The 27,628-nt window shown below is 34.7% G+C and overlaps 2 protein-coding genes and 1 long non-coding RNA gene across 3 annotated transcripts in view; 1 reads left to right on the top strand and 2 right to left on the bottom strand.

Moving 5' to 3' along the window:
* LOC100541200 (NADH-cytochrome b5 reductase 2) overlaps positions 1-564 on the bottom strand; it is an 18,989-nt gene extending 18,425 nt beyond the window's left edge. The window contains 1 exon segment of the mRNA XM_031553367.1: positions 558-564. Within this exon segment, the coding sequence (XP_031409227.1) occupies positions 558-564 (7 nt within the window).
* A 668-nt stretch (positions 565-1,232) lies between these two features.
* LOC104910994 (liprin-beta-2-like) lies at positions 1,233-15,108 on the top strand. Its single transcript, XM_031553434.1, has 2 exons — positions 1,233-1,360; positions 14,138-15,108. Exons 1-2 carry the CDS (start codon positions 1,297-1,299, stop codon positions 14,368-14,370), a joined length of 297 nt encoding a protein of 98 aa, XP_031409294.1. The 5' UTR covers positions 1,233-1,296; the 3' UTR covers positions 14,371-15,108.
* A 9,601-nt stretch (positions 15,109-24,709) lies between these two features.
* LOC104910996 lies at positions 24,710-26,264 on the bottom strand. The gene is made up of 3 exons (XR_793558.3): positions 26,140-26,264; positions 25,873-25,909; positions 24,710-24,787 (listed from the first exon to the last, which is right to left on the bottom strand). It is a non-coding gene; the product is annotated as an uncharacterized LOC104910996 (long non-coding RNA).
* Positions 26,265-27,628: the final 1,364 nt, after the last annotated feature.

A 27,628-nucleotide genomic window follows, 5' to 3' on the forward strand; every position in this document is an offset into this window, starting at 1 on the left:
TAATATGGCATTCTCATACTGCTCTTTGAATCTATTTGATCTGAAGTTAGAGAATAGCTTAACCATTATGACAAGCTAAATGGCAGAGCTCAAATTAGAATCTAGTGATTTCAGACATTAATTCCTGCAGTTGTCCCTTTTAGATAATGGTTGTATGTGTTGACCAGAGCAGATGTAGCACGCACAGATCACTGATAACATAGAAGTTACTAATAAATTAGTTTTCTTTGTATCCTTGTGTGTTTTTTCACCACTACTTTGTCTTAGGGTTTGTAATTTATAAACAAAGAAAACAATTTTAATTGCTACTAATTATTTTTCCATTACATTGGTCTTATTACTGATTTTCAGTGTTTCTTATGATGCAGTAATATGGAGTCAGCTTTAAGTGTACTTTTAGGGATTTTCTTTTCTGGTGGTTCATTAGAAATGACAATAAAATGATTACAATTAAATGATTTTTATTTTAAATCTCATTTTATCCTCTGTCTTTTGATTCGGGTGATTTAGGATTTAGGAAGTATCTAACTGAGAGTATTAGCTATTGGTAATGTCACTGGTCATGGTGGCCAGTGCCAAAAATTGTCACTGAATGAACACCAGAAATTGTTGTATACATTTAGAAGACAGTTAACACTCTAATTCTTAGAATAAGTAATAGTCTTATAAATACAGATTTCAGAATTGCTGATCTTGGGGTGCTATAATGTAAGGGTCAGAAGTGAAAAATGTTAGATATAATTACTGTTGGGGTTGAGCCAGCACTGGGTTTGTGCATTAACTTTTTACTCCTATAGCAACAGTCAAATCACAGCTCAAACATTTGGCTTATAGGTGAACTATAATTTTTTTTTAGAAACAGTAGAAGCCACTTATATTTGCTCATTTATCGAAACCCTCTTCTTGTGGTGCTAAAGGTTGAAAATACTTAGAGCTTTGATATAGAAAATTGTTTTTAATAATGAGGAGCAGACAAATCTCAGATTTCCAATGTCTGAGAGTTGTTTGGTTTTGTTCCCATCTGTATTACCTTGTTTTAGTAAAGAACCTTAAGAAAAAATTGAATCAGTAATAAATGAGAACCTCAGAAATTCGCGTCTCCTATCAGGAATAGGAACAGTTTGTTAGTTTTTGTATTACAAAGCTGAATTTCTGATAGTGTGGAGTTTTGTTTCCATGGCGTAGTATGTTTCACTGTTTTATTATATATTTTCTGTCTGGTTGGGTGTGGTATAATGCACGTGATTTCATCTGTCTTTCAGTTGGAAAAGTAAAGGTCCCAACAAATTGCAGATCATGGCTTCTGATGCTAGTCATATGCTTGAAGCAGCTTTGGAGCAGATGGATGACATAATTGCAGGTATAAATACAACATTATTTACATCAGATTATTTTTGTATTTAACCTTGTTCATCTTTTTACCTCCTATGATTTTTCTGTTTTTAATTATTTGTCTCAGTTTGCCAAGTTTCCTGTGACACACAAGTTTTTATGGTTCAGTAGTTATGTGAAGAAAATTTTAAGTAGTATAACCGAAGAAAGCGTATAATTCTATCTCAGACATATAACTATGGAAATAAGAGATTTAATTTGTTCTAGTGTTATATGATAACTTAAAGAAATCCTATTTCCTGTGGTAACTTTGAATTTTGTTGAGATTTTGTAGGAAATAATTGCAATGACTAGTTTGAAAATTTGCATTTATAGTGTGCTTGGTCATTTAGTTTACTGTAAAATAGTATATACTAGATTTTTATTTTTTTGTTTTTGTATTTCTGTGTGTTTGTTGAAAAATGTGATGTTTTCACTAGTGTATTCAGTTATCTGGATAGTATATATCTGTATCTTACACACAGTACATTAGAATGTATTCATAAATCATGTAGTTTTCTCTGTGTTTATGTATAAAATAACTTATTCATGGTAATGTTTACGGCCTAATAATTTAGAATGTATAGCTCTTTTTGTTAGCATTCATATCCAGAAAATTAGAACTTTATTTTTATACAGCTTTCTGCCAGAAAGGGGTATGACACAAGACAGAATTTGCTGTCTTTTGATTCTCTTATGGTAACACAATTAAAACTTCTTGTCTCAACATTGCTGCATCCAAGAAGAGAAGGTAATTCTATGGTTAGGTCTCAGTACCCTTGGGGTTTTTGATCACATAGCGTTCAGCATGAGCTCCTGGAAGAGGCATCTGGGTAGGGCCGTGATCTCACTTTTGCAGAATGGAAAATCATTTACTAAATGTTTTTAAATTTAAATAATGACGTCCATGCTGTGACTTTTTTAAAGCTAATGCTTTAAAAGAGCCAAAGCAACATTGAGGCCCATGTGCTCCTAAATTATCTGCATACATCTGGATATTTTTATTTTTTCTTCTTCTGAGATAATTGATTCATTTCCCAACATGCGGTGGTAATAACATTTGATGAATGTATCTTTCATTTTTCTGAATATTTTCTTTTTTCTTAGGATACGTTTTCTTCAGAAAATTTATATCTTCCAAGAGAACAAATAAGTTTAAATAGGAGATTTCTAACTTTCTAAGATTATATACCGATTTTCTCCCAGGAGTTGTGGTATGTTTTCTTTTGATGAAAGGTGTTGGAAAAGTTAACGTGATTTTGATGATTTTCAGACTTCTTCCTAAGATTTTCATCAATTTCAGTCTTCTGTGTTGGAAGCACACTCTTCAAAAATATTTCAAATTGTTTGTATTTCCTCATATGATCGATATGATGCCCTTAGACAACAAAGAGGTCTACTTCCTTGAATATATTGAATATATTTTGTTTAGAGAACTTTTGTTTTGCCTGAAGATACCATTACGTATTCCCTTCCAAGACATACTGGCTACGTAATTTTTTCACTAAGATAACATTGCTACTCAGTAGCATTTCCATGACTAGCAGCTCTGTAAAACTGTTGCTGCAAGGTTAGTTCTGGGTAATATAATAGTTGTTTACTGTTCTTTTTGTTTGTTTGTTTTCCCTATGGTATTGAAAGGTAATCCATTAAATATATGACAATATGTGACAACATGGCAATATTTGACTGTGATTAAATAATCACATACTTCTACTAGTTTGATAGAAAAATAATTGAGCTAGACTTGTACTTTTTTTTTTAATTTTCTTTCCCCCATTCCTTTTAAAACCCTAACTTTTTAGGGTTTCATCCTGGTAAATAAGCACTAGAATTACATAGTTCCAGGCTGCCTAGCAGCGTTACTTTTATACCCTCTGCTAAGCTGTCATGATTATGGAGATAATGATACAGAGAAGCAAAGCACATGATGTAAGAAATAATCTGCGTTTATCAGTGGGTTGCACACCCTAATCACAGCTGTTTTGTAGTGGTGTTGTTGCCCATCAAAATAAAGATTTAGACATGCTTTTCATATGTAGAGTTAGTTTGTAAGAAATAATCTGTTTCAGTTGGTGCATTGCACATCCCATTCACAGCTGTTTTTCTAGAACCAAAGAATGGCTTGAGTTGGAAGGGACCTTAAGGGCCATCCAGTTCCAACCCCCTTTTCATCCACAAAGACTCCCAGATCCTTCCCCTCAGGGCTGCTCTCAGTAAGTTCTCTTCCCAGTCTGTACCCATCTTTGGGATTGCCTCAACTAGGTGGTGTTGATTCCCAGACTAAACCAAAAAGACTTAGGTGTGCTAGTTATATGTAAAGTTTGTTTCCACAGTGTTGTGAGTAAACTGACAGCTTCAGGAAAGTTGATTTTGACTTCACATTACTTAATTTTTTTTCTAATTTCCAGTCATATTCAGTATTATGTGGAACATAGGATAATATTAAGGTATATAGTGGTGAAAAAATAAAATTTCCAGTCACGCATTGTCAGGTCTCATCAATGTTAACTGAATTATTTCCATGTGATTTCAGAATTATATCTACCCATATCAACCAAAAATATATTACTTTGTTCATTTATTTTTAGTTGTAACACAAAGCTCAAATAGTTTGGAGAATTGTTTATGTTAATTATTGTTTTCCATTACTAGAATTAGAAAAGTGATTTTAAGATAGGATAACTTAAGTTTTTTCTGGTCATTCTTTCCCAGCTAATGTTCTGTGTGTTCCAGAACTGTTTATCAAGTATTCTGGTATAACTGAAGGGCTGAATATGTCTGCTGGAGCCTGTACTTGGATACTGGTGATTATCCCAATTCGCCTCAAATTGAGGAACATGGTTACTATCCAAGTTTGATTCTCTCTAATTCAATCCACTAGTCTTCTGTATGCAATCCGGGGAGGGTTTGGAAAACTGGAATGTTCTCTTTTGTGTAGTGAGAGAGGAAATAATGTACAGAACTCCCTCAGGATTGGGATTGTCAATAAACAAACAAGAAGTTTTCTAACTGCAGATTTATAAATACTATGTTATGCAAATACTGGACAAATTATCTGCTCAAACGTAGCTGCTTTTAGAGTAGTCTAGAAACAGCAAAAGTCAGCTGTTCTGAGCTATTTCATCAGACTGGAAATTGTAGAAAACATTTGCTGAGAGTTTTTTCAAGTCATAGATCCATGGTATCTGGATACAATCTAGGCAGCAATGGATTCAAAGACTAAGCCTAAATTTCATGACTTTTCATGGAAAAGTAGCTGGAAAAAAGAGGTATCCCTTAGAATAAGACCTGAATGGATACTAGGAAGAGCTATGTTTTCTTTATGACCTCAGAAACCTTTGTTCCAGGCATAAAATGATTATTAATCACTGCTTCAGGGAACTGAAAAATCGGGAGGTATTTAACTTTTGAAGTTTGAGTATGGGAGGTGTGTACATGTAAATGTATACAAATATACATTTAAATATATATACGCATGCACATAAAAAAATCTGTTTAATAAGAAAAACATAAATTCTTATAATAGCTGAAGTTATTATTACAGCACAAGGCCCTATTTTAACATTTTGAGGAAAGAACTGGGTATGCAAACACAATACAAATACTTACAGATTTGTAACCCTAGTTTTAGCCTTCTTAATTGTGGAAGTAAAATCACTTCAAATGCTAACATACCTACTGGATGATTCTGGTTGATGGAAATAAAAAGTCTTTAAGTAGATTGTGCATCTCAGTGCAATACAAAATATGTTAGAGTTTAGAGTGCATGAGAGTAGGATTGTAAAACAAGATTAACAAATTAAATTTCTTTGGGCTTGATCAAATTTGACAGATAAGTGAGTGTTCCCAAGTCTTTAATGCTTCAGTACATCTTTACTGATACCCACCCTCTTAGCTATATAAATTAGGCATGCTAAATGATTACCCCTATTTGGCTAAAATAGCAAAAAGGACTAATGTGATTGTCAATGAACATGACTTATCCATTAGCCAGAATGCTTTGCATTTGAAACAGGGGGAGTTTTTAAAGAAAGCATTCACATGTCAAATCTGTCTACATATTCTTTACTTGTAGTAAGCATTTATGACATTGCCTCCATATGTGTCTTGTCCAAGTCATTACTTTCTCATTTCTTTGGTTTGTATGCCATTCATTAAAATGTGTTTCTCCACAGGATTAAAAACTTTGTTTATTTTTTCTTTTCAATAAATCATAATGAATTAAAATAGTTTTTATTTTACTTTTTCAAAATATTTCTGTCTAATTTGGATATCCATTTTTTTCTTTTGTGAACAATGGTCATAAAAGTAAAGTGTAAAAATTAATGTCACAATACTATAATCCCCCTTAGATCCAGAATCTCTTTAAATTCAGCGGTTAATCGGTGTAATTATTATAATCTTTAACAGAAGCTCCAGCAACTATTACTTAATGAAAAATATAAATGTATTATCACATGGGTGTGTACTAATATTTCAGTATTTGTACTGAAAGATTAACGAACCGAAGTAATTCTAAAAGTTTGTTAGTATTTTAATTCCCTTCTCTCCAAGGGCAATACACTCGAATTCAGCCATCACTTTGGCTGTATACTACAACTTTTGACCCATCTTAATTGGAATACAGAAATGAAAGAGCTCAAGCTCCAGACCTATGTGATCTTATTTGGTGTGTGTTGGATTACGAAATGAGCTCTAGTTGGGTTATCAGAAATTGGATTGAAAATGCAGAAATTGACAAAAATAATAATACATGTATTTGAACCCCTTTGAGTGGTTTTTAGGTTTTGTAGAGTAAGGTTTTCACTGAGTTTCTACATAAATAGTAGAAAATGAAAGATTTCCTAATGACCTTATGCTTCACCCATGAACAATCAGATATTCACTCAGAGGATTCATTCAGAATGTAAGCACTACTCTTGCAGCACTTTAAATGAAGAAGATAAAATTCTCTGTTCTGCTTCATAAGGAAGTTGTCCAGACCAGACAGAGAGCATTAATTCCATTTTTTGTGGTCTGTTCTGAAGGGATGTTGTATCTGAAATGCATGCTGGGTGACATGCAGCTGATATGCAGTGCAAGCCTCTTGTGATTTTGTAGAGTGAATAGAGAATGGACCCTATCATTTTCTCTTCGTTTTTTTATATTACCAGATGGCTTTTTATTTCTATGTTTTCTATCCTTTTTAAGGTTCACACAATTTTCACATTCAAAGTTTAGTTTCTATAGTAACAGTGTATTATTTAGCTATAACTTGTAGTACAGGGATTTGTGTACAATTTCATTTCCAGTATCAAATTAATGCAAACTATAGTTGAAGTAGTGATGACAGGAACAGAATAATTGAAATAATGAGCAATTTGTTTCTTCATAGACTGAAGCAACAACTGCAGTGGTTTCCTTATATTTTCTAGATAAATTGTGTTAATGGTCTATGCTTCAATTATGATTACTGTATTTCCCTTTTTACTTCTTGTTCATGTTCAATAATTTAGGCTTTTGTTTCTGAGCAAAAGAGATGCTGTATCTACAGTACTTATTTTACTTGTTACTTCTTGATATTAATTAAGGTGAGCATTTTAGAAATTCTACAATACTCGCTATAGTAGAGTGACATTTTGAATCCGTTGACTAGAAAATATTGATAGATCATGTAGCAGTAGAGATACTAAAAAGGAAATAAAATAGTAGATGACTTGAAATCAGGTCTATGATAGAGGAATAAATAGTTTCCTATCATTAACTATTTCGTAAAAATGCATATCAAGATAGTAGGAGGGTTGGAGAAGATGAAAAAGGTCACCTTCAATCATTCTTAAAATTAGAGGAAATTAATAATACTTAATAAAATTAAAAATACTTGGTGCTCATAATCTCTAGTTAAATGTTTATCTTCATTTTGTAACCTTTGTTGTAGCTTGTTAGGTGCTAGAGTTTAGCTTCAGATACTTGACCTTAGGAAAGCTAATTAATGTTTTAGAAGTTGTAAGCAATAACAGATCTATAACAATTTTGAATCTTTTAAACCCTTAAAAAATGTAACTGCTTATGTACTTAATCTATAATTTTTCACATCGACTCTCTGATCTTTCTTTTGTGCTTATTAACCATTATAGAAGACATGAACTCACAAACTTTTATATTTTTTTGCTACTGTATTTTGTCAGGCTTTTACATACACTGTAGCTTTTAAGCTATGACCTTATATAACTGCTCAAATGCAGTTTTGGTATGTGTTTTAAAGATATATGAAAATCATCGCATCTTGAGTGATCATTGCACTCGTGAGGCATTGTCTACTCATTCCTTACTCAAGGTTGCCAGAGCAACTTGGAGTTCCAAATTTCCTCAATTCTGAGTGCTTAACCTTGCAGGAGTAAGGATTGTAAGCATTTTTTCTCACAGATGTGGGTGTCTGAGCACAAGATAGAGGGCCAAGATACTGTTTGTAATGCGTTGGAATCTCTCTGTAAACAGGTGAATACTACAAAATATGATGGAGCTTACAAGCATTGAGAATTTTGCTATAAACATTTAACTTAAAACAATTTTAAACATCTGCTTTTGTAAAAGACAAAGCTATCCTTTATGATCAAGTTCGTCTTTGATTTCCCTTGAATGTGGTCCTGCCTTTTCAGCAAAACAGCAGAATTGGAAGATTTCTTGAAAATAGGAGTAAAGATTTAATTAAAAATGTAGAAATATTTATAAAAGAAATATTTTTTGTCTCTGAGTACAGAGAAGCAGGACCGTCAATATAAAACAAGAAAAACATAATGACTGGGTGCCAGTAACAACATACCTGAATTGCAGTACTGCACTGTGTTTATGCAAAACAAAATCCATACATCATAGGTATTTGTATTAAGTTTTGGCATAACTTAACTCAAGGCAGACATAGCATGTCCTGGGAATATGGAACAGCATGAGATAGAATTCATGTGAGGATAGTCCATATGTGCTAAAATTTCTATTAGTGTAATAGATTTGGAAGTATTGCTCTCCTAGAGTAGATCTTTAGTAGGATTAATGGAGTTGTTATGCCAGTGTGGAGTGGAAGAAATTGCCTAACAGTATTTAATTACTTGTCTCTGATGTTAATACCACTTTCTAGCTGAAGTTCAATCTGCTGGATAAGATGTTCTGCACCTTGCCATGCAAAGTTTCAGAAAGTTTGGCTTGAAGAGAAAGGATCGAAACTGGCTTCAGAGTATGATGTTGTCAAATTCCACTGGCATAGCAGCAAAGGGTGGAAAAGAGAGAGAAATATAAATAACTGCCAATACAGTATGTAGCAAAGAAAGGCAGTTAAACCATGACGGTCATAGCCCCACATAATTGAAAATCTGAGACACGGAGGTTCTTCTGTGGCTTTATAGGGCATTATCTGTTCTTCAGTATATGAGTCATTTTGGTTGTTTGACAGATTTCTAAGAGGTAGATTGGAGCAGCTTCTATCAAACAGAATTTCTTTAAATGCAGAATCATAGCTGTTCTGTTTTCTATTTTACGTGATGAAATTGATTCAAAAAAGTATTAATTTTTTGGAAATCAGAATAATATGATTTTTATGAAATGATGCTTTTATTTTTTTAATAAACTGGATGCATTTATTTTCCTCCTGATTGCTGAGATGTATCTTTTCATTAAACATTATTTGTGTTACCACTGGCTTGCTACAACCATTATAGAATTTTTATACTAAAAAGAGGTAGTTGTTTACTTGCTTAGTTTTAATTGACTAATGGTTTCATTGGCCCTAAATGCACTCCTTTTTTTTTTTTCTTCTTCTTTTGTGTGTGTATGTATGTGTGTGGAAATGTCTATGGAGAAATGTTTGAGAAGTGAAGAAATTGATGGAAATATTTGTTTTTCTTTGTCTTTTAATGAAATGTGTTGATTGTGTTTTTCCTGTGCTATTTATACTTAACCTCAAATACAACATTAAGATTTGTGTTTTCCTACCTTTGCTAAATTTGCACTGTTGCTGCAGAATCCATCCTCCTTTTTCCACCACCTGTAAGGCTTGGCTTGTGTTTCCAGATAAGGGAAGTTGTGTGTACTATACATAATATGCTGAGCATCACTGCTTGACATCTATAGGCATGTAAAAGGAAAAGGGTTGAGTAGATGATTTGCATATGAAGTTCTTGCATATGATAGTTCTTGAAAATTGTCTACAGTATTCCACATGTGGTTGTAAATAAAACTCAGCTGAAAATCATCCAAGCTACATGAAACTTGCATCTGACTGTGGCCTGTAGCCATAATCTACACTTCTAGCTTTGGAAACTTTTCTAGGGCTTCCTGCTAATCCAGTTTAACTGTTACTGTTCACTGTAGTTAAAGATCTAAAAGCAGACATTTAAGGATCAGCAAATGCAAGCTATGATTCAAAATACAACATCTGTGATGTATTTTGCATTACTGTATTAAAAGGATTGTGTTACTTACCTCTACACTCCTTTGAGAGAAGACTTAGGAATGAGAAGTCTGAATTGCGTCCCATCCAAACTTTACTGCTAGTTTACATAAATTCAAGTTTTCAGGGCTTCATGAGAAAAAGAGACTTGTGCTTCAAAAGGGAATTATACTTTGCAGAGTTGAAGGAGAGAGGAAGAACTTGGACAACCTATATACTCATTGACTAAAAACTCAGGTAAAAAAATAATTGTAGCAGTGCAACAATGATTGACTGAAAAGTCAGAGTAAATGTTTATAACTTTGTCCAAAGGTGATTAGAATAAATGACAAAACTCAATTATTTGTGTATTTCAGCTTTATAGGAAGCAATCTGTACCCCACTTTGGGGTTCTGTTGGTTTTATTTTGTGAATAGAGGCATGTCTGTTGTTGAAGGTGAGTTTGTTTGGTTTGGATTTTTTGTGGTAACTTTTTTTTTTAATTGTTTTCATTAACTGTTTTTTGGACTAAAAAAACCAGCAGTTTCAGGAAAAATCTCTTTGTAAACCACTAATTGTTGAGCTTAATATTACCATATTCAGGCAGTTTTAGAGAGAATAGACTGAGATTATACTGATGAATGCAGTGGAGAAGAAATAAAGGGGCAAGGAAAAGTGAGAGATAAGAAACAGTTTTTACTGCTAAAAGTGATAAAAAATGAATGACAGACAAAGCTGAGGAGAGTGGATTTTCAAACTGGCAAGATTTTCTGATTCTTATATTAGTACTGTTTAGTAATTTATTTTCACATGCTGCAAATAGTGTTGTTTTCTGAATAGGTTATGTATTTGCCCCAAAGGGACTTTTTTTTGAAACCATTCAGCTAACTGCAAGGAACTCTGAACAGACAGTGTGCTTCCGTGGTCAACGTGTAACCCAAACGTGTAACTTGAAATTGTTTTTTTTAATAGTTTTCTTATTCTTTCTAGAAAGTAGCAAACTTTAACCTCCTTCATCCACTGGCTGTATGTGAAAGTGAGAATTGAACAGCTTGTCTTTATCCGCTACTTTTTTTTTCCTGCTTTATTATTTTCCCTCCTCAAGGTATACATTTATCATGATTAATTGTGATGTCCTAGAATACCATCATGTTGAGTTTCATATAAACATAATGACAAAAGATTCCCCTGTGTCCTTTTTTGCCCTTGGGGAAAAAAAAGAAGATACAGGAAGACTCTGACTTGCTGAATACCATACAATGAGGTTGCTTTTTTCTTTTCTTTTTTTTTTTTTTTTTAGTTTTCAGAACTACACTCATTTTTCTTGACTATCAATAAAATTCTAATGGTTGAGCCATATTCTTCCCTGCTTCAGTTGCTTATATTGAAGTTAGATACATACTAATTGCTGTTAAGGATAGAGTTTACTGGTAACATCTAGAAGTTTGTTTGTACTGGGGCGTTTTTTTTTTTTTTCCAGTCAGTAAAGAGATCCAGTTTCTTACTGTCTGGAGATAAAGTTTAATGTGTTTTGCAGTGTGATTATGTGAAGATTTAAACTAATGCAAATTAATGTACTTACTCCTATGCACTTTTAATTTTTCAGGATGTGTTCTTGTCCTTCTGTCGAACTGTATATAATCTATTTAATATGAAAGTACATGGAAAGCAAATAAGAGAAACAAGCCTATGATTCACTTGAATCTAAGCAGTAAAATAGGAAACTTTCACAAGTAAAATACTGAATTGAACTATCACAACTTTCCTACAGAATTTTAAATTATTTTTTGAAGAAGGTGGATATGATAGTAATTATGTGTCATGTCACCATTGTAATCAAAGAATGGAAGCAAGATGTGATAAGCAGTGAGGCGTTTAGATTAGTAAGGGGAGACGTTACCAGCACTATCCACAAGCAAGTTACAGTGGTTTGTACAGTTTGGCTTTATATTTGCCTGTGTAAACTGTCTAAACTGCTAACATAATCAATTTAAACCCAGGACGTTTGTTTTAAATCTGTATTTATCTTGGAGCATTGGCTGCCGATCCAGTCCTACTGCTTGTTACATGGGAGAAGAGACTGAACCCTACTTCACCACAGCCTCCTTTGAGGTACTTGTAGAGAGCTATAAGGTCTCCCCTGAGCCTCCTCTTTTCCAGACTAAACAATATCAGCTCCCTCAGCTGCTCCTCATAAACACTCACGCTCCAGACTTCTCACAGCTTCATTGCCCTTTTCTGGACGTGCTCCAGGGCCTCTTTCTTGTAGTGAGCAGCCTAAAACTGAATGCAGCACTCAAAGTTTGTCCTCACCAGGTTGAGTACTGAGGCACAATCACTTCACTTCTCCCGCTGACAATGCTATTTCTGATTTCAGCTTGTGTGATACACAAGCTTTCTTTTGGAAAGTAAGAATTGAGCCTCTCTGGCCAAATGAAAAGATTTAAGATGTTATATGATGTTCCTGTTGTAGACAATTTGCAAACTTCTGTTTTTAGTTCATGCTGTGCTAGATTAAACTGCATTAGGAAGTAAATAAACAGCTTGCATAGATATCTAGGAGGATGTAAATAAACAAGAATATATATTTTATTGGTTAGAATAATCAAATCCAGTAAAACAAATGATTCTCTTAAAAGGAAAAAAAATCTGGAAGACAAATTGATTTAGGAGGTAAAATTGTTGTCTTTAGCAGTCTTGGAACTGGATATTGAAGAGAAATATTATCTTGGCTGCAGTCTTAGACAGAAAATAAGATGTAACACAAGTGAATAGGACTAAATGTTTGAAAAGAGCTTAGAATTATATAGTCAGATAATGAAGATAAATGTGTTGCTTTAAAACAAACGAAGAAAACAACCCATCTGACAACCAATGCTACTGAGTGTTGCTAAATCTTGTCTAAGGATGCTTTTGCACTGTTTTGATACAAACAACGTATAAATAGAACAGTAGAATTAAAATGACACAGTCATCTGCATAGGTAAGTGATCTGGTAGAATTTAAGTCATTAAAGCAGTGGTTGAAGAGCATCTGGTTAATATTATTTAGATTTCCCTTAAGATTATTGTGAAGTTAGGACATAGTGTTAATGCATTTGTGAGCTATATTTACTAAATTATATATATAGTGCTATATGTAAAATACCATTAGATTCACCGGGTTCAAACAACATGTAGTGTTCAAATCAGAGTAGATAAACAACCATAACAGACAAACGAACACTGATTAATGCAAAGTAGTGTGCACAGAAGAGGGAAACTTGGATTAGTCATACGTCTGTGTTTCAAATTAAATACAGCTGCTCAGGGAAAAAAATCTTAGCCAATAATTTTCAAAACTCAATGAAGACTTCTCTTCCTCTTGCAACTAAAGTATAAGATGTAAGTGATTTTAAAAAGAGGAGTGAGTGGAAAAATCTGTGGAAATGATTTTGATCACCTTGTATGAATCAATGATACAGTACAGCACACGTATGTTACTGTCCTCCTCTCAATCCTTTTATTTTGTGAGTAGCTTCCATGAAGTCAAATAAGAGAAAACATGGGATTGTTTATGTCAGAGAACAGGAATGAATACATACATGAGTGCAATCTGTTACGTACGTTGAGCAATGAACTGTAAATTAAACTATAAAAAATAAAGCCAATACAAGAGTTCCATCTGAGTATTTGTTAAAGAAGCCAATCGGTGTCAAATTAAACTCAGAACTGAAAAAAGATAGCTCGCTGAAACAGGGTATTAAAACAAAAGGTTCAAAGATATTAGAATTTATAATTCTTCATTTCATGAGATATATTTTTGATGAAAGATTATTGATGCTGAAAGGATGTCAGTGAGTGGCTGGGTTTTAGAGTTCTTTATAATTTGGAGAGCTCGCAAAGTTCTCAGAACTTTGGGTAGTTTGTTCTCTGTGAAAAGTGCTTTAAACCTGTTTGAGGGTACATATTTTTCCATTTCTGATAATATAGGTTATTTCATTTAAGATTCTTGTCAAAGGGCTGAGTGAATCTTGCTTGTTTTGCTTGAGAAACACTACTCTGTGTGGAGACTTCTATGTAACTGAGAAGTTAGTGACATCTCATGGTAACCATGGAAAATTACAGGTGATTTGTGGTAAAGTTTGGAGTCTGTAATTTAACGGACATTGTAAATGTTTTCTAGGCTGAAATATGCTTGTACATAGCTCTCATGTTTAATTCTAAAGTGTCCATTATTTACCTAATAACTATTACTGGAAGTTACTGGAAGTCTTACTGGAAGTATTGAAACTTGTCAATATTTGAAGTCCAAATATAGCAGTGTGTAGTAGCTAGATGTTTGCTACTTGAAATAAGACTTTCCTGTTTTCACTTGTTTTAGGTACAAAGTCAGCTGCAGAGTATGCTAATTGTGCTTATGATATTGTGTCACCTGCTCCATCAGTATATTTGGGCACATTTCAAATTTTGCATCTCCTGGAAGATCTAAAGATGGCTTTGGAAATGTTAGAGGATCCTCAAGAGAAAGAAGCACTGCGAAATCAAATTCCAGGGGCCACAGCAGTATGTATACGGGAGTGGTTTGAAGAGAATCTGGTGAGTATTTATTTTTAACTTTATCATTTTGTTTGTTTGTAAACAGCCTTAGGTCAAGTATTTTCATGCTTCAGGGACTTTTATAATGACTGAAATCTGTCTTCTTAGAGAACTGCAGCAGATATTAAGTAAACATAAAAAGCTGTTGATATTACCACTTTATGAGGTGATGACTAAATGGACACAGGAGTATGAAAAGTTGATAGACCTTAGGTTGTGTTGGATGTAGTAAAAGCAAAGCTTAAAGTGAACTTTTCTGTGACATTTTTTGCTTTTATTTGTTTTTGTTGTTGATATTCATCCTTTGCTGAAGATAACGTATGAGTGTATATATAAATAAAGTTTTTCATTTTTAAATCTATCAGTTTGGAATTTGGTGATGTTGTCTGATGAAGGAAGAAATAAGAATAAGATGGATGATTCTTTATCCTTTTGCTTGCTACCTTTCCTTTGCCTTAGTTGTTGGTGTTCTGAAACTCCAACGTATATTCTACACCAGGCAGTGGTGGTAAGTAAAAAGAGCCCTAGCTTCTGAGTGAGAGATGTTAATATTGGGATAGATAGGGAATAAACATTTGGCTGTATTGAAAGGACTGAGCCTTATCCAGATAAGGAGCATATCTTATAGCACAGTATATTGAGACCACTGTGTTCTTAAAGTATTTTGCCCTGTTTTGTACTGACAAGTTGTACATTTATTTTAAGGATATCTATATGCATGAGGGGATTTGAGCATAGTGAGTGTGATTTTTTTTTTTTTTTTTTTTTAATTTACAAAACATCCACTAAACTCAGCCTTAGTATGTGCACTGGTTTTTCTTTATAGTTTAAAAGCAAACAAAAACAAAAACAAACAAACAAAAACCTGTAAGCATGCATACGACTTCCATGTTTTAAAATTTTGGTAGTCCTATGTGGGCCAGGAGTTGGACGTCATTATCAAGCCTTGCCTTCCATTAATTCTATCATTTAGTACCATTATTAGGTGTGAAATATCACCAAGTGTTTCTTAACAATTCTGTTATGTATATCAAAGATGTGAGAAAATTTAGTTGTGTCTAAGGTATGAAAATTTCAGGATTTGTTTCACATCTGACATTACTTTATTTATTCTGTCATTTGAGGGCATTAATTTTATTTATTTTTAATGGGACCTCTGGTGGTGATATAGTGTTTCAGGTAGAGTTGGATTTTGTACTTATTTGTGGAACTAAAATTTCCATATATTGCAAATTCATGTATTTTGAAAAGGCTCCTTTTTTAATTTCTGTAGTCTGGTATCTCTGAACATCAAGATATTGAATTTGCACTCAGCTGTACTGCATTAACCTCAACAGCATTGATTTGAGATACATGAAGTAGCATTGAATTTAGGTGGTTACTACATATAATGGAATGAGGATACAACAATTTCTGTAATGTTAGAAAAGCACTGTTCTTGTGATGAAGCAAAAATGGAATAAAGCTTCATTAATAGTAGCTTTTTTATTACTTAAGAACTATATTAAAAATTTGTGCCTTCAAGTGAATTCATGCCGGCTTTATGTTTGTAAATTCTTTGGCCTTGAAAACTGAACAACAAACAATAGGAGGATTGTCATAAGACATTTAAAAGAATTTTCAAGGAAACTTCAAATACATAAAACAATTTTCTGTGTGGTTTCACTGCTTCTTGTTAAATATTTTAGTACTGCCAACGACCATAGGACATATCACAAAGTAAATAGTAATTTCAGCATTAAAAATTAACTGTTGCTGTAACAACAAGCTATGTTTGAATTAATGAGCTGTGTGAGAATACATTTAGGTACAGTTTTATTTTAGAACTCTGTCTACACTGTTCATTTATTAATTCATCTTTGTTGATCACTTTTTTGAATATAAAGAAGAACTCTAGTGTTCTTACAAAGGTCCTAAAATAATTTTAAAAGTAAGTGAAAGCCCTTATTTTCATGATTGTAAAATATGATCTTCTAGTGGAGTGTTTATGTTTAATTTCAACCACTTCACTGTAGAGTTTTATAATCTGATCCTTAAAATGCTGGTTCATGAGAAGTCCTGAGTATTTTCCTGATGATGTTTTTTTCTTAGAAGCTTAATTCTGAAAATCTTTTTTGAAGGCTCTAAATTCGAGGAAACGGAAAGGGGAGAGAATTATAGAATTGCTTATGTTGGAGGAGACCTTAAAGATGATCTGGTTCCAACCCCCTGCCACAGGCAAGGTTGCCAAGCACTAGATCAAGCTGTCCAGGATCCCATCCAGCCTGGCCTCAAAATACCTCCAGGGATAGGGAATCCACAACTTCTCTGGGCAAGCTATTCCAGTTTCTCACCACCCTCTGAGAAAAAGAATTCCTTCCTAATATCTAACCTAAATCTCCTCTCTTTAAATAGTTTAAAGCCATTCTGTCCTATCATTATCAGGCCTTGGAAAAGATCAATCGCCCTCTGGCTTGTAAGCTGCTTTTAAGTACTGGAAGTCTGTAATGAGGTTTCCCTGGCGCATTTTTTTTCTCCACGCTAAACATGTCCAGCTCCCTCAATGCCTCTTCATAGGAGAGATGCTCCAATCCTCTCATCATCTTAGGCCCTCCTCTGGACCTGCTCCAACAGCTCAATATCCTTCCTGTACTGGGGTCCCCAGATTTGGACACAGTATTCCAAAAGGGGCCTCCCAAGAGGGGCACAATCCCCCTCCCTCTGACCACCCTTCTTTTGGTGCAGCCCAGGATACTGTTGGCCGTTGGATGGCAAGAGCGCACTGCTGGCTCATGTCCAGCTTTTTGTCCATCAGGACCCCCAGGTCCTTCTCCTCAGGGTAAGATACCTCAAGATAGACTTGAACAAATACTTTTATAAAGATGGAGTATAGTAGTAATATCCTCTGGTAGTTAAAAGAAAATAACTGTACTTTCTTGTATACAAACTGTTGTTACAAGAAGTCTTAGAAGTGTGTTGTATAAATATTTAATTGGAACGTAAGTTATTGCTACTAATAACAGAAGAATTACATGTATGCAGCAGTAGAACTCTTCAATAACAGCTGAATGGGAAGAGAATACGTTCTGAGCAATGTCAGTTAAATCCAGTACATTTATCTCCTGGTAGGTTTGACTGCAGGACTCAACTGTTGAGAGTCATGACAGAGCTGTATATAGCTGAATCTTCTCATTACCAAGTGGCATTGGCACATGCTAAATTGAAAATATACCAGCAAAGTCTGCTTGGGATGGTATAGCCAAGCCATTATTCTGTATGCACTTATGTTTATTATTTCCAGTTTGAAATACTAGTCGGATATGTTTTCTCAGCAGTTGTTCTAGTTGAATTTTGAGTGACCCAGTCCTCTGCTGTGCTCCAGCTCTTCTTCAATGAGTTAGTGATGCTAGGAAGCTCCTAACAGGCAGGTTTGGTCTTATGACTTCCTCAAACATGTTAGAGTAATTCTCAGCACACAGGAAACAGCAGTATACTTCATGCCTACAGCTCTTTATGAATACTAGAGAATGCCTTGGAGCTAGTGGGAAGGGAGGTGTAAATGGCTTGCATGGAATTTACCTAAGCGAGGATGAATTGATTTATTATTATTTTTTAACATTCCATTGTTGCTTGTCTAGGAGCCAGTTTCATGTTTTCTGTCAGCAAAATTTACTGTATTATTGTTATTAGGGGTATTATTATTATTAGAGAGGGAAGATTTAGGGTGGATGTCAGGGGGAAGTTCTTTACTATGAGAGTGGTGAGGTGCTGGAACAGGCTGCCCAGAGAGGTTGTGGATGCCCCATCCCTAGAAGTGTTCAAGGCCAGATTGGATGGGGCCCTGGGCAGCCTGGTCTAGTATTAAATGGGGAGGTTGTGGCCCTACATGTGGCAGGGGGGTTGAAAATTCATGCTCCTTGAGGTCCCTTCCAACCCTGGCTATTCTGTGATTCTATGTAATTCTGTATTTGCTGTTTTTCAAAGATAGGAAAATCTATTCTGCACAAAGAACTACAAGATGAAAATACCTTTGCAGCAAGTAGATCTAGATCTTTTTCTTAAAATGATGTGCAGAGGTTAGTTTTCTGCAGTTTCTTGCAACCATGTAATGACCAATAATACTTAATAGAGTCAATTTTCAATTACAGGGACCAGAAGCAATTAAACAGAACTGTGTTATCGCCATAGGCTTTCAGCGCTCATGAATGAAAGACAGTATTCTGGCTATAATATCAAGGCTTGTTTTTATGTTAAGTTTTCCAATATTTCAAGGTAGCCTGGTAACATACTATAAAGTTTAGCCCTTGAGGGCAATTCTCACCCATATGGGCTATCTGCACCTTGATATTGTCAGAGGGACTACAGACCTCCTCTGTAGGAATTCATGATTGTATACAGAAATTGCATGCTAGCATTCAAAAGGATGAATATGATTTATCTATATTATCTAGGACTCCATTTGCCTAGGACTCTTTCAGCTGTTGTCTTCAGTGGCTTTGCACTAAGTCACAGAGTATCACATTTGTCTTTAGTTTTGTACCTAATGTTATGGGTGGTAATGGTTTTTTACTTGACATCATCTTCTGTCACTTTATTTCTGGCTGCATTGCTTTTCATTGTTTTAAATATGGTATACTGCATTAATGTAACAAACTTTAGTGTAAAAATGTAAATGCTATAAAATAACTACTTAGTAGGCAATAATGCAATGGTCAACAAAGTTATTCAGTTCAAACACAGCTAAACATTTTCAGGTTTTGTGATGTTTCAGGAAGAAAAACAAGTTATAGTTATTTTTAGATTTTGCATTTATGAAGTAGCATACAATAGGCTGGCCCATCTCTTGTCTTTGTAAATAGATGAGCTTGTCCACATAACATTTTTCATGGTCTTTCCCAGAATGCTGATTTCATTTGTTTATCACAAGTAAAGCAAAATGTGTTCATAGAGAGAATAAAGTAGGCTTTTTGTTTGTTTGTTTCAGTAAGTTTTATCTTGTTCTGTCCTTTAGAAATTGTCAGTTAGTAATTATTAAGACTCTCTGAACAACTATGTTACAGGAAATGCTTAACATTCCTCAATATATAAAAAAGATTTCTGTTGCTATTTCTTTTTTCACCTGTATTCTCGTGCAGGTGCATTCTCATATTTTCTTTCTCTTTGCTCTCCAGTTATCACGTTTTTCTGCATCATAGCAATGACAGGTGTGTGAATTGGCATATTGAGGACACTTTCTCAGATATAAAGTGTTTCTAATCCCTTTGCTTCCAAGCCAGTTCAAACATAAGGATCAGGAAGTAATGGATGTAGAGTAATAGATGAAGAAAATCTTAATATTCTTGAGTGAACAGCTAGATCATTCTCTCTCTTTGACTTATTTACATGAAGGTGGTGGCATTACAGTGATGTTGGGGGCTGATTTTATTTTATTTGGTTTGATATTTAGTTCTCTGTTGAACTAGAAGTTAGTGCTCAGTGAAGAACTATGCGTAAACATGCACTTCCTTCACTTGCTTTTTTTTTCTTCTTAAACACAGCAGTAACCCAATGAAGCAATCCTCACATTGCAACATATTTTCCATGTTTTCACATTGCCCAGAGGAAATAACCTGTTTTTCCAGAGAAATTCTAAGCAAATTTGGATTTGAACTCATTTGGTGCCTGAAACTTTTTCAGGCCAAAGATCAAGCAGGACATAAAGTTCAGCAAGCAGGTGACAGGCTGAAAGGGAACACGTGACTATCTGGAATGTATGTTGTCAACATTCATAGCTGATAAGATGCAGAAAATTCAGGCACATTTACCTCGTAATCAGGAAGAATGTCTGTAACAAAATCAAGAGACCTTTGCATGAAATCCGGAACAAGTGACAAGGCAAAAATAAGGTACGTTTGTGATTTAAAATACTTTTAACAGGAAAAATTGATACTCCCCTAGCTGCAGATGCTACACTGAGGTACTTGTAAATGGAAGAACACAATTTTCTTTTAGTGTTTTTTTGTTTTTTGTTTCTCTCTGCTGTAGAGCAAAATCATTAAGACATAATATGTTGTGGAACATCTTAAGAGAGTACAGAGTACTTTCCCGCACTTTGCTAAATAAGCTTGAAATAAGTCTTGCAACATCTGTTTTGAACTGGATTAAGTATGGATATGGGATTCTGTAATTGGCTGTGTTGTGGGATACACAGTAATGTGAGAAAGTCTGATGCATTTGCTATTCTGTATAATCAGATAACTCATCTTCTGGGGAATAAAAGTGCCCCTAGGGATTTCATATTTATTGTCAAGAGAACCCCCTTAGTCAGTTATGACAGAGGGTATCACACACACACAAATGTCCTGTACTGAGTGCAACTCAAATGATTTTTAAGAGTTTTTAAAATGAATGCCAGAATGACATGAACTATTCAAGAAAGAGCTGCTCTCACCAATGTTAACATAGCATAAAAACTTGTACAACTGGCATAGAATAAGTATGTTTGATGTACAGAGCAAGTCAAGTGCTTTTCAGGTGCCGTCTCATGGCATGGTTCATTTTTAGAAAAGTTCTTTTACCTTGTTCCATTATCTGCCAATTTTAGTTACTCTAGCATCTTTAGAAAACTTGTAGTACTAACTTTTTAAAAACCTTTCACATTTTTCTTGTCATAGAACTTCATATATTTATTACTGTCCAGTTCTTAAAGAAGGCTGGTAGTCTAGGTTTGTATCCTTCTCTGCTTGTCACTTGGAAGATCCAAAAAAGACGTGCACTGACCAAAAGGCTCAAGAATAATTGAAATAATAAAACTCTTTGCAGAAACTCCTTTATCTGGGATTTCCACAGTTTGAAGGGTGGCTAAGTATGATAGATCCCCTTAAGAACTACTTTTCAGAGCATTAAACAGTTTCAGACTTCAAATTCTTTGCATATACCATTAGTGTGATGGGCAACTTTGGTCCTGGCTCCAAGTTCTTGCACTTTGTCTTGCATGAATGTATTGGCTGTAGGAACGTGGGGGGGGGGGGGGGGGGTAAGGAGGGAGGAGGAGAGTGGAGGAGGGAAGTTGAACAAAGTAAATATTCTGAGATCATCACAAAAATCCTATGGAACAGCAGCATTTTGATGTTAACAGGCATTGCCCAATACATTGTGTTTGTATATGGAACAATCAGTTTTACAGTTTAAGACCAAAACCACTTTTAATAGGGGGAGATATCAAGAAACTGGAGTTTGTTGGGAAAGGTTAGAGTGTAGTCATAAGTACTGTGCAGAGGCACTAGAGGACCCCACAGTAACAGGGAATGTTTTTAAAGATCCCTTCTTTGCCAGAATGTTGCTTTGCATATGCGTTAATCTCCATGTTGCAAGTTTGAGAAGTTGCCAATCCACAAGGCTTCAGCAGAAGCAGACAAAAATTTTAGAAAGGGTATCATCATCATTTGTTAAGATGGAAAACTGTCTTTCTGGCACTTTTTATGGAATAATGTTTATCCACTGAATTGTCCTTGAATTTCTCCTTTTTTATAATGTCTTTTGTGAGGACAGGCCAGTAATTCAAAGAGCATAACTTATCTTTAGGTTTAGTCAGGGACTGAAATAAACTGAGAAGGCTGAGTAGTGTTACGATAAACAGAGAGTAAAACAGAGACAGGAAATAGGGGGTCTTTGTAATGAATTCCAGCCACTCTTGAAGCAGAAAGCCAGGGAAAGCATTACTTGAAAATAGTTTCACAGTGACAGCTTAATAATTTTAGGTTGTTACTCAATGTTAAAAGTGAATAGTTTCTGTAGATTTATACTGTTCTTGAAAGATCCCTTTTTAAAGACCATTTAGCAAGTTATATTTTTAGTGTTTTTAGATTTACATTGTTCTGGTTGCTAACCAGATCTACTGTTTAAAAAAACAGATGTTTGGGGGAGAGTCTGAAGTTTATTCAGTTGTGCATTATGTATACATCTGTGAGAAGTATTTGGGATAAGACTGTGGGACAGAGGCAGTAGATTTAACTTGAAATGTGTACACACATTCAAGAATTTAGAAGTAGAGAGGTTTAAAGGGGAAGAAGTCACAGCTATATCCTGTAGAACAAAGCAGCGTGCTTGCTTCCAAAAGTTTCTTTTAGCCCTGGGAACGTGACTGCTGAGATGGGCCCAAAGCATGGATCGTGAGATTGATATTTACAAGCACTTCACGTGGCTGAAGCGGGTAAGTGATTTGCTGTTCTTTGATTTGTCTTTGTAAATGCATGTTACCAATCTAGTCAGAATTCTCAGCTTTGCGGAAGGAAACACACGGAGTGCCTCAGACCTGAAATAATGTAAGTTCCTTTATGGGAAAGGAATTAGGGACTTTTCTTCAAGCGGGGAGGCTCTGCAGGGGGACAATCAGCTGTCTATGCCTTTAAAAACAAAACTCTAGAGTCAGTCTGTGAACAAATGGCAATAGGCTCTAGTAAGCGCTCGTGCTTTCCTGAGGTTGTAATATAGCAAAGCATATCATACATTGGGGTGTATGGCAAAAAATTAGAATACATTGTTTATCACACTGTGGTTTAAAATTAAGAAACATTTGCACTGGTTCTTCACTTAATTTTTCACTACTGTAACTGCCTGAGATCTTTTAGTGTGCTTTTGTTTTGAATAAAAATGGTGGTGTTTTTTTCCCTGCTCACAGTTCTCTGATTAAATTATGCTTTTTAAAAAGGCAGTGCTATTATCCTCATTTTTGAGATGATTGTGAATCTGAACACGAATTAACTGCGTAATAGAAGGAGATTAATTTTTGTTTTCCTGCAAAATTTAAAAAAAAGTCTGATCGTCTTGGAAAAATCATCTAGTCTTTGCTTCTAAGTTTCTTAGGTTCTAACTATTTACTTTTCAGTTTTTGTGGATTTTTAAAATGGGATGTGAATAGTTCCATCACAGTAAACTGTTCTATTAAATTACTGTATTGATTTAACTGCATGCTATGTGAGCAGTACATCTTTCCATTATACTTATAAAAAATCTATTTTAACTGCATACTTTTGTTATAAATTCCATGCACGCTATTTCTGTTAGTGTCTCTGCATTGCCCTTGATTAAAAACACATGCATACATATGTGCACACGCTATTTTTAGATGGCTATGTAAACATAAAATGTGCTAAATGTGAACAGGAACTTTAACTTGGGTAGCTTCTTTGAATGTAAAATATTTGTGATATTCAAGTCTTTAACAAAAGCTTGAGAATGTAGAAGTTCAGTTTACTTACGAAAAAATTATATCTCTTCCTCAAAACTCTTTGTGTTTCTGGAGTATAAATGGGGAATTGTGTGGGTAAGTGAAGAAGAGACAACAGGAAGTAGTGGTTGAGAACATTACACTATTGTTTAATTTGTATTTTGTATAGTTAAAACTAGGTAACTATTTAGTAGTTTTTTGAGATCACATTACTTTGTTATTTAAACGATGTTTTAAATATGATATGTCTGCCACCTCTGTTCCCTATTAATATGGAAAAGATAGATTTACTGACAAAAGGCTGAGGTGTGCTATTATCAAACTGAGTTGCATTCACTGTGCACTGAGAATGATAAAACAATGAGAAAGAAGTAGCTTCAGAGAAGAATGTGTCATGCAGAAATATTCATACAGATTTGGGAGGAACTAACAACAGAGGGTACCTTTTCAGGAAAGATACTGTGTTCAAATATAGTACAAAATGTTTTGCATAACTAAATGTTATTAAAATGATTGCACTTAATTCTTTTTATGTAAGATAGATAAAGGAGAATATCAGTACTGGTTCTTTTCCTTGCAGGCACTGTAAGGGGTTGAATATATGTGGGTTGGAGGAGAACTGAAAACAGTCTTTCATTGTTCCCAGGAGAACTTTGAGCACTGTGATCCAAAGTTTATTTGATAAGTGATCTTGTAAATAAATAAAAAAAATCAAAGTTATTTGATTTCCATATTCCAGAATCCTAGCATCTCATGTCTGGCACTGTGATAGCATTAAGAATCTAAGGCCTTGCGATTAAATACTTTTCTGGAGCTTTTTGCTCCAGACTAATGAATGGTGCTTAACAGAGAGTAATTGCAAAAGATTCTCGTAAACTCTGGTGAAATATGCTAGAACTAGCTCCAATTTCCAGGATCCAGTTTCAATGTTGCAATTAGTCTGTCATGCCATATTTGTATGTTGTTTGTGGATTGGACTGTATTAGGGCAGCAAACAAGTTGTTAGATAAATAATGGTGAATCCAGATAGCAGAAAATAAGGGATAAAACTACCATTTTCAGATGCGATGGATGGGGTTTTAATCAGTAATCTTGTAACACAATATGTAAAGAAGCATCATGCAACAACAGGAGAGACGAGGCAATATTTAGGTCAAATTGGAATAAAGTGTTGTCACGCTTCAAGTCTTTCCATTAGGCTTTCTTGATGTTAAAATGATCTGTGAAAAGTGGTTTGCCAAGAATAGGCTATAGTGCAGTGTCGGTACAAGAATATAAGAGCAGAGAGAACAAAAAAAAAAAAAGAGAAAATACATATGAATCACAGTTTTCCTTTGTTTACTGCTTTTCTATATTTTAATTTTTCTATCTTTTGACAGTAAATGTGTATATATATTATTGCCTGCAGTAGTAGTAAAATTTCTCACTTTCTCTGTTGACAATATTTTGCCTAATACCAAAGGTATAACTCTATGATGAGCACAGCTATGTTGTACTTTATGGCATATGATACTGTGGTCATAACTTCAGAACTATCTGGATCAGTTTATTCTGGCCTAGATCTAAATGATACCTGCCATAGCAACATGATACCACACTGGTTTCATTTGTTAGTGATTCAAAGACACCTCGTTAGTGAAGCATAAAGCCCAGTTGAGTAGGTGATGGGAAATAACAAAAGAAATATGTCTTGAAGTTGTCTCTTTCTACAAGGATATGGAAAATTTTTTGTGTGTATATAGGGCACTTATACCATTGCAGCTAAGACAGCAGCATCATTCTCATAAGGTAATTGGTTGGCAGTTTGTGGGAAGCACTTTGTAGGTAGTTGATGTTATTTTACAAGACCTAAGCATAAATCTGCTGCTGTTAAGTTTCTGTTGGAAGCCAAAGTGTCTAAAACTCTTCTCTTCCCTGCCTCCCAAATGGTAATAGTGTGTTGTCTTTAGCATGGATTTTCTTTGGTTCTCCCAAGGGATTTGGGTTACAGGTTTCCCATACAGTTTCCTTTTTGGCCCAGTTGCTTTAATATCCTGCCATCTGACCTTAATTGGGAGCACACCATTCTGAATAAAAATGACATAGCCCCCATTTTGTGCATAGGTAGGTATAATAAAAAATTACTATGTTTCATTACAGAAATAAATGGTGTAATGGGCTCTCTAATTATACTGTAAATTAACTGAGCTATTTGAACTGCAGTGGATGGAGTGTCATAAAATGAAGAATCTCTTGCTGAAAAACACTGAAGTGCTAAGACTTTTCATTTTGAAAGAAATACTTTCACGTGAAACTGAAACACTGATAACTATTGTAGCTCACTTTGGACTTACCTTTTGAAATCTTCACAGTGCTGAGCTGATGGTTGACCTGAGAAAGACATGTATTAGTGGTTCTGACTACTGTACATAATCTCTACTAGAAAAAGGTGATGCGGTTGAGCTCATGCTGTATCACTTAAGCTGATGATATTGAGGATGAACGTCAAGACTTGTGTATGGATATCTTCCTTTAAGTGCTAGCATTAGGAGTTCTCCTGATAAAAGTGTAAATATTTGGTGAAAATTCTTTGATTTTAAGGACTGTATGAATTTACCTACCTTTGTACTGTGTGCTGTTAGCTCTTTCAGCTTGACTTCCACTTTCCTTTAATCAACAAGGAACAGGAGAAAACAGAAAATCCAGTTGTTGCTTCTGCTTTCAGGTGAAAGGGAAGATCCAGAAATCCCATTCCAGCCATCTCTTCCTCCTCAAGTACACTGAGTGAATGCACATAAATTCACATGGGCGTATATCTCACATATCAAGAGAATAAATCAATATTAATAGATAGGTGCCAAAATAAAAATGTTTCCTTTGTTGGCTACTCACTCATTATGTTTCCTGAATCATAACTATTACAACAACAAAAACTGTAACACAATATCAGTTTTGCTGACCCAAAACAGTGGTGGGGGGGAGTTGGGAAGTCCATATTCTTCTAAATATAATCAACTCCAAATAGACTGAAAAATGTCTGTAGTCTAGATTTTTCCTGCAGTCTTTGTGCTCTTAGTAGTTTGTGGAAAACTGGCTGGTTGAACTCTGCTGGCTACACTCCTTGTTCTCAGCTTCTAAACTGCAGCAGCAGACAATTTATCAAGTGTGTCCCTAATCTTTCCTACTAATGCACTCTAGTTGCCACAAGCATCTGATTCAATTATCAATGGAACTGAAGTTGATTTGTGTGACTGAATAAGAGGAAAGGATGGTTTTGCCATAATCTGTCTTCTATGAGGCAAGTGACTTACTGAAAAAGCTTACAAATCGCCAGTTTAGCTGACTGCCAGATTTCTTTTCTCAACTTCTTTTTCTTCTATAACCCAATATGAGACCCAGACATAAGTGGAAAATAATTGTGTAACAGCTGGCTGATCAACTTCAGAAGTTTTAAAATTAGCTGTGTTGGAAATTCTTGGAGATTAAACTTAACACATGAGGAGAACATAAATTGGCCTCTGTTCAATTCTATTATCTTGGAAATGTACTTCCTTTAAGGGACTTACTCCAACAGTCTGTTGTGATTTAACAAGTTTTGTTTCAGAAACTTCAGTCTAGAACATCTGTACAGAAATTCTAAACAATTGTGGTTGTTCAGTTTTGACAATATGCTACATCCTGTTAAAATAACATGGAAGAAATAATAAAACTATGGAAGAAACCATAAAATTCCTCACTTGCTGGACTCTGAGCTCCTATCTGAGAAGGCTATTGAAAATTAAGCTAACTAGTTGATCAAATGTCCTGCCTTTCTTACCATACTCTTGCTGTATTTATTGCTGCTTATCTTCATTTTGACCTAAAGTGGTTGAATCATAATCTATACTCTGATTTTATTTATTTATTGTATCATAATCTGGAGGAATGTTTGAGCTTTTTTGTTGGATTAGGATTCTGTAGTTACTGGATCATGTAAATGATAATTAAATGCTCAATTTTCCAGTGCATACCAGTATTATGTCCCAGGTTAGAGGTAAAAGCATTTTCAAGATAGACCTGGAAACTACAGATGAATAAGAAGCTGAAGTAGGTGATGATGTGCAAAAATCT

Source organism: Meleagris gallopavo, chromosome 5 (assembly GCF_000146605.3).
Source record: "Meleagris gallopavo isolate NT-WF06-2002-E0010 breed Aviagen turkey brand Nicholas breeding stock chromosome 5, Turkey_5.1, whole genome shotgun sequence".
Classification (NCBI taxonomy): domain Eukaryota; kingdom Metazoa; phylum Chordata; class Aves; order Galliformes; family Phasianidae; genus Meleagris; species Meleagris gallopavo.

Excerpts from the sequence above, each read along its gene's own strand:
- LOC104910994 (XM_031553434.1), top strand. The coding sequence starts at position 1,297 with ATGGCTTCTGATGCTAGTCATATGCTTGAAGCAGCTTTGGAGCAGATG. Across the intron at positions 1,361-14,137 it reads GATGGATGACATAATTGCAG|GTACAAAGTCAGCTGCAGAG; the intron begins GTATAAATACAA and ends CACTTGTTTTAG.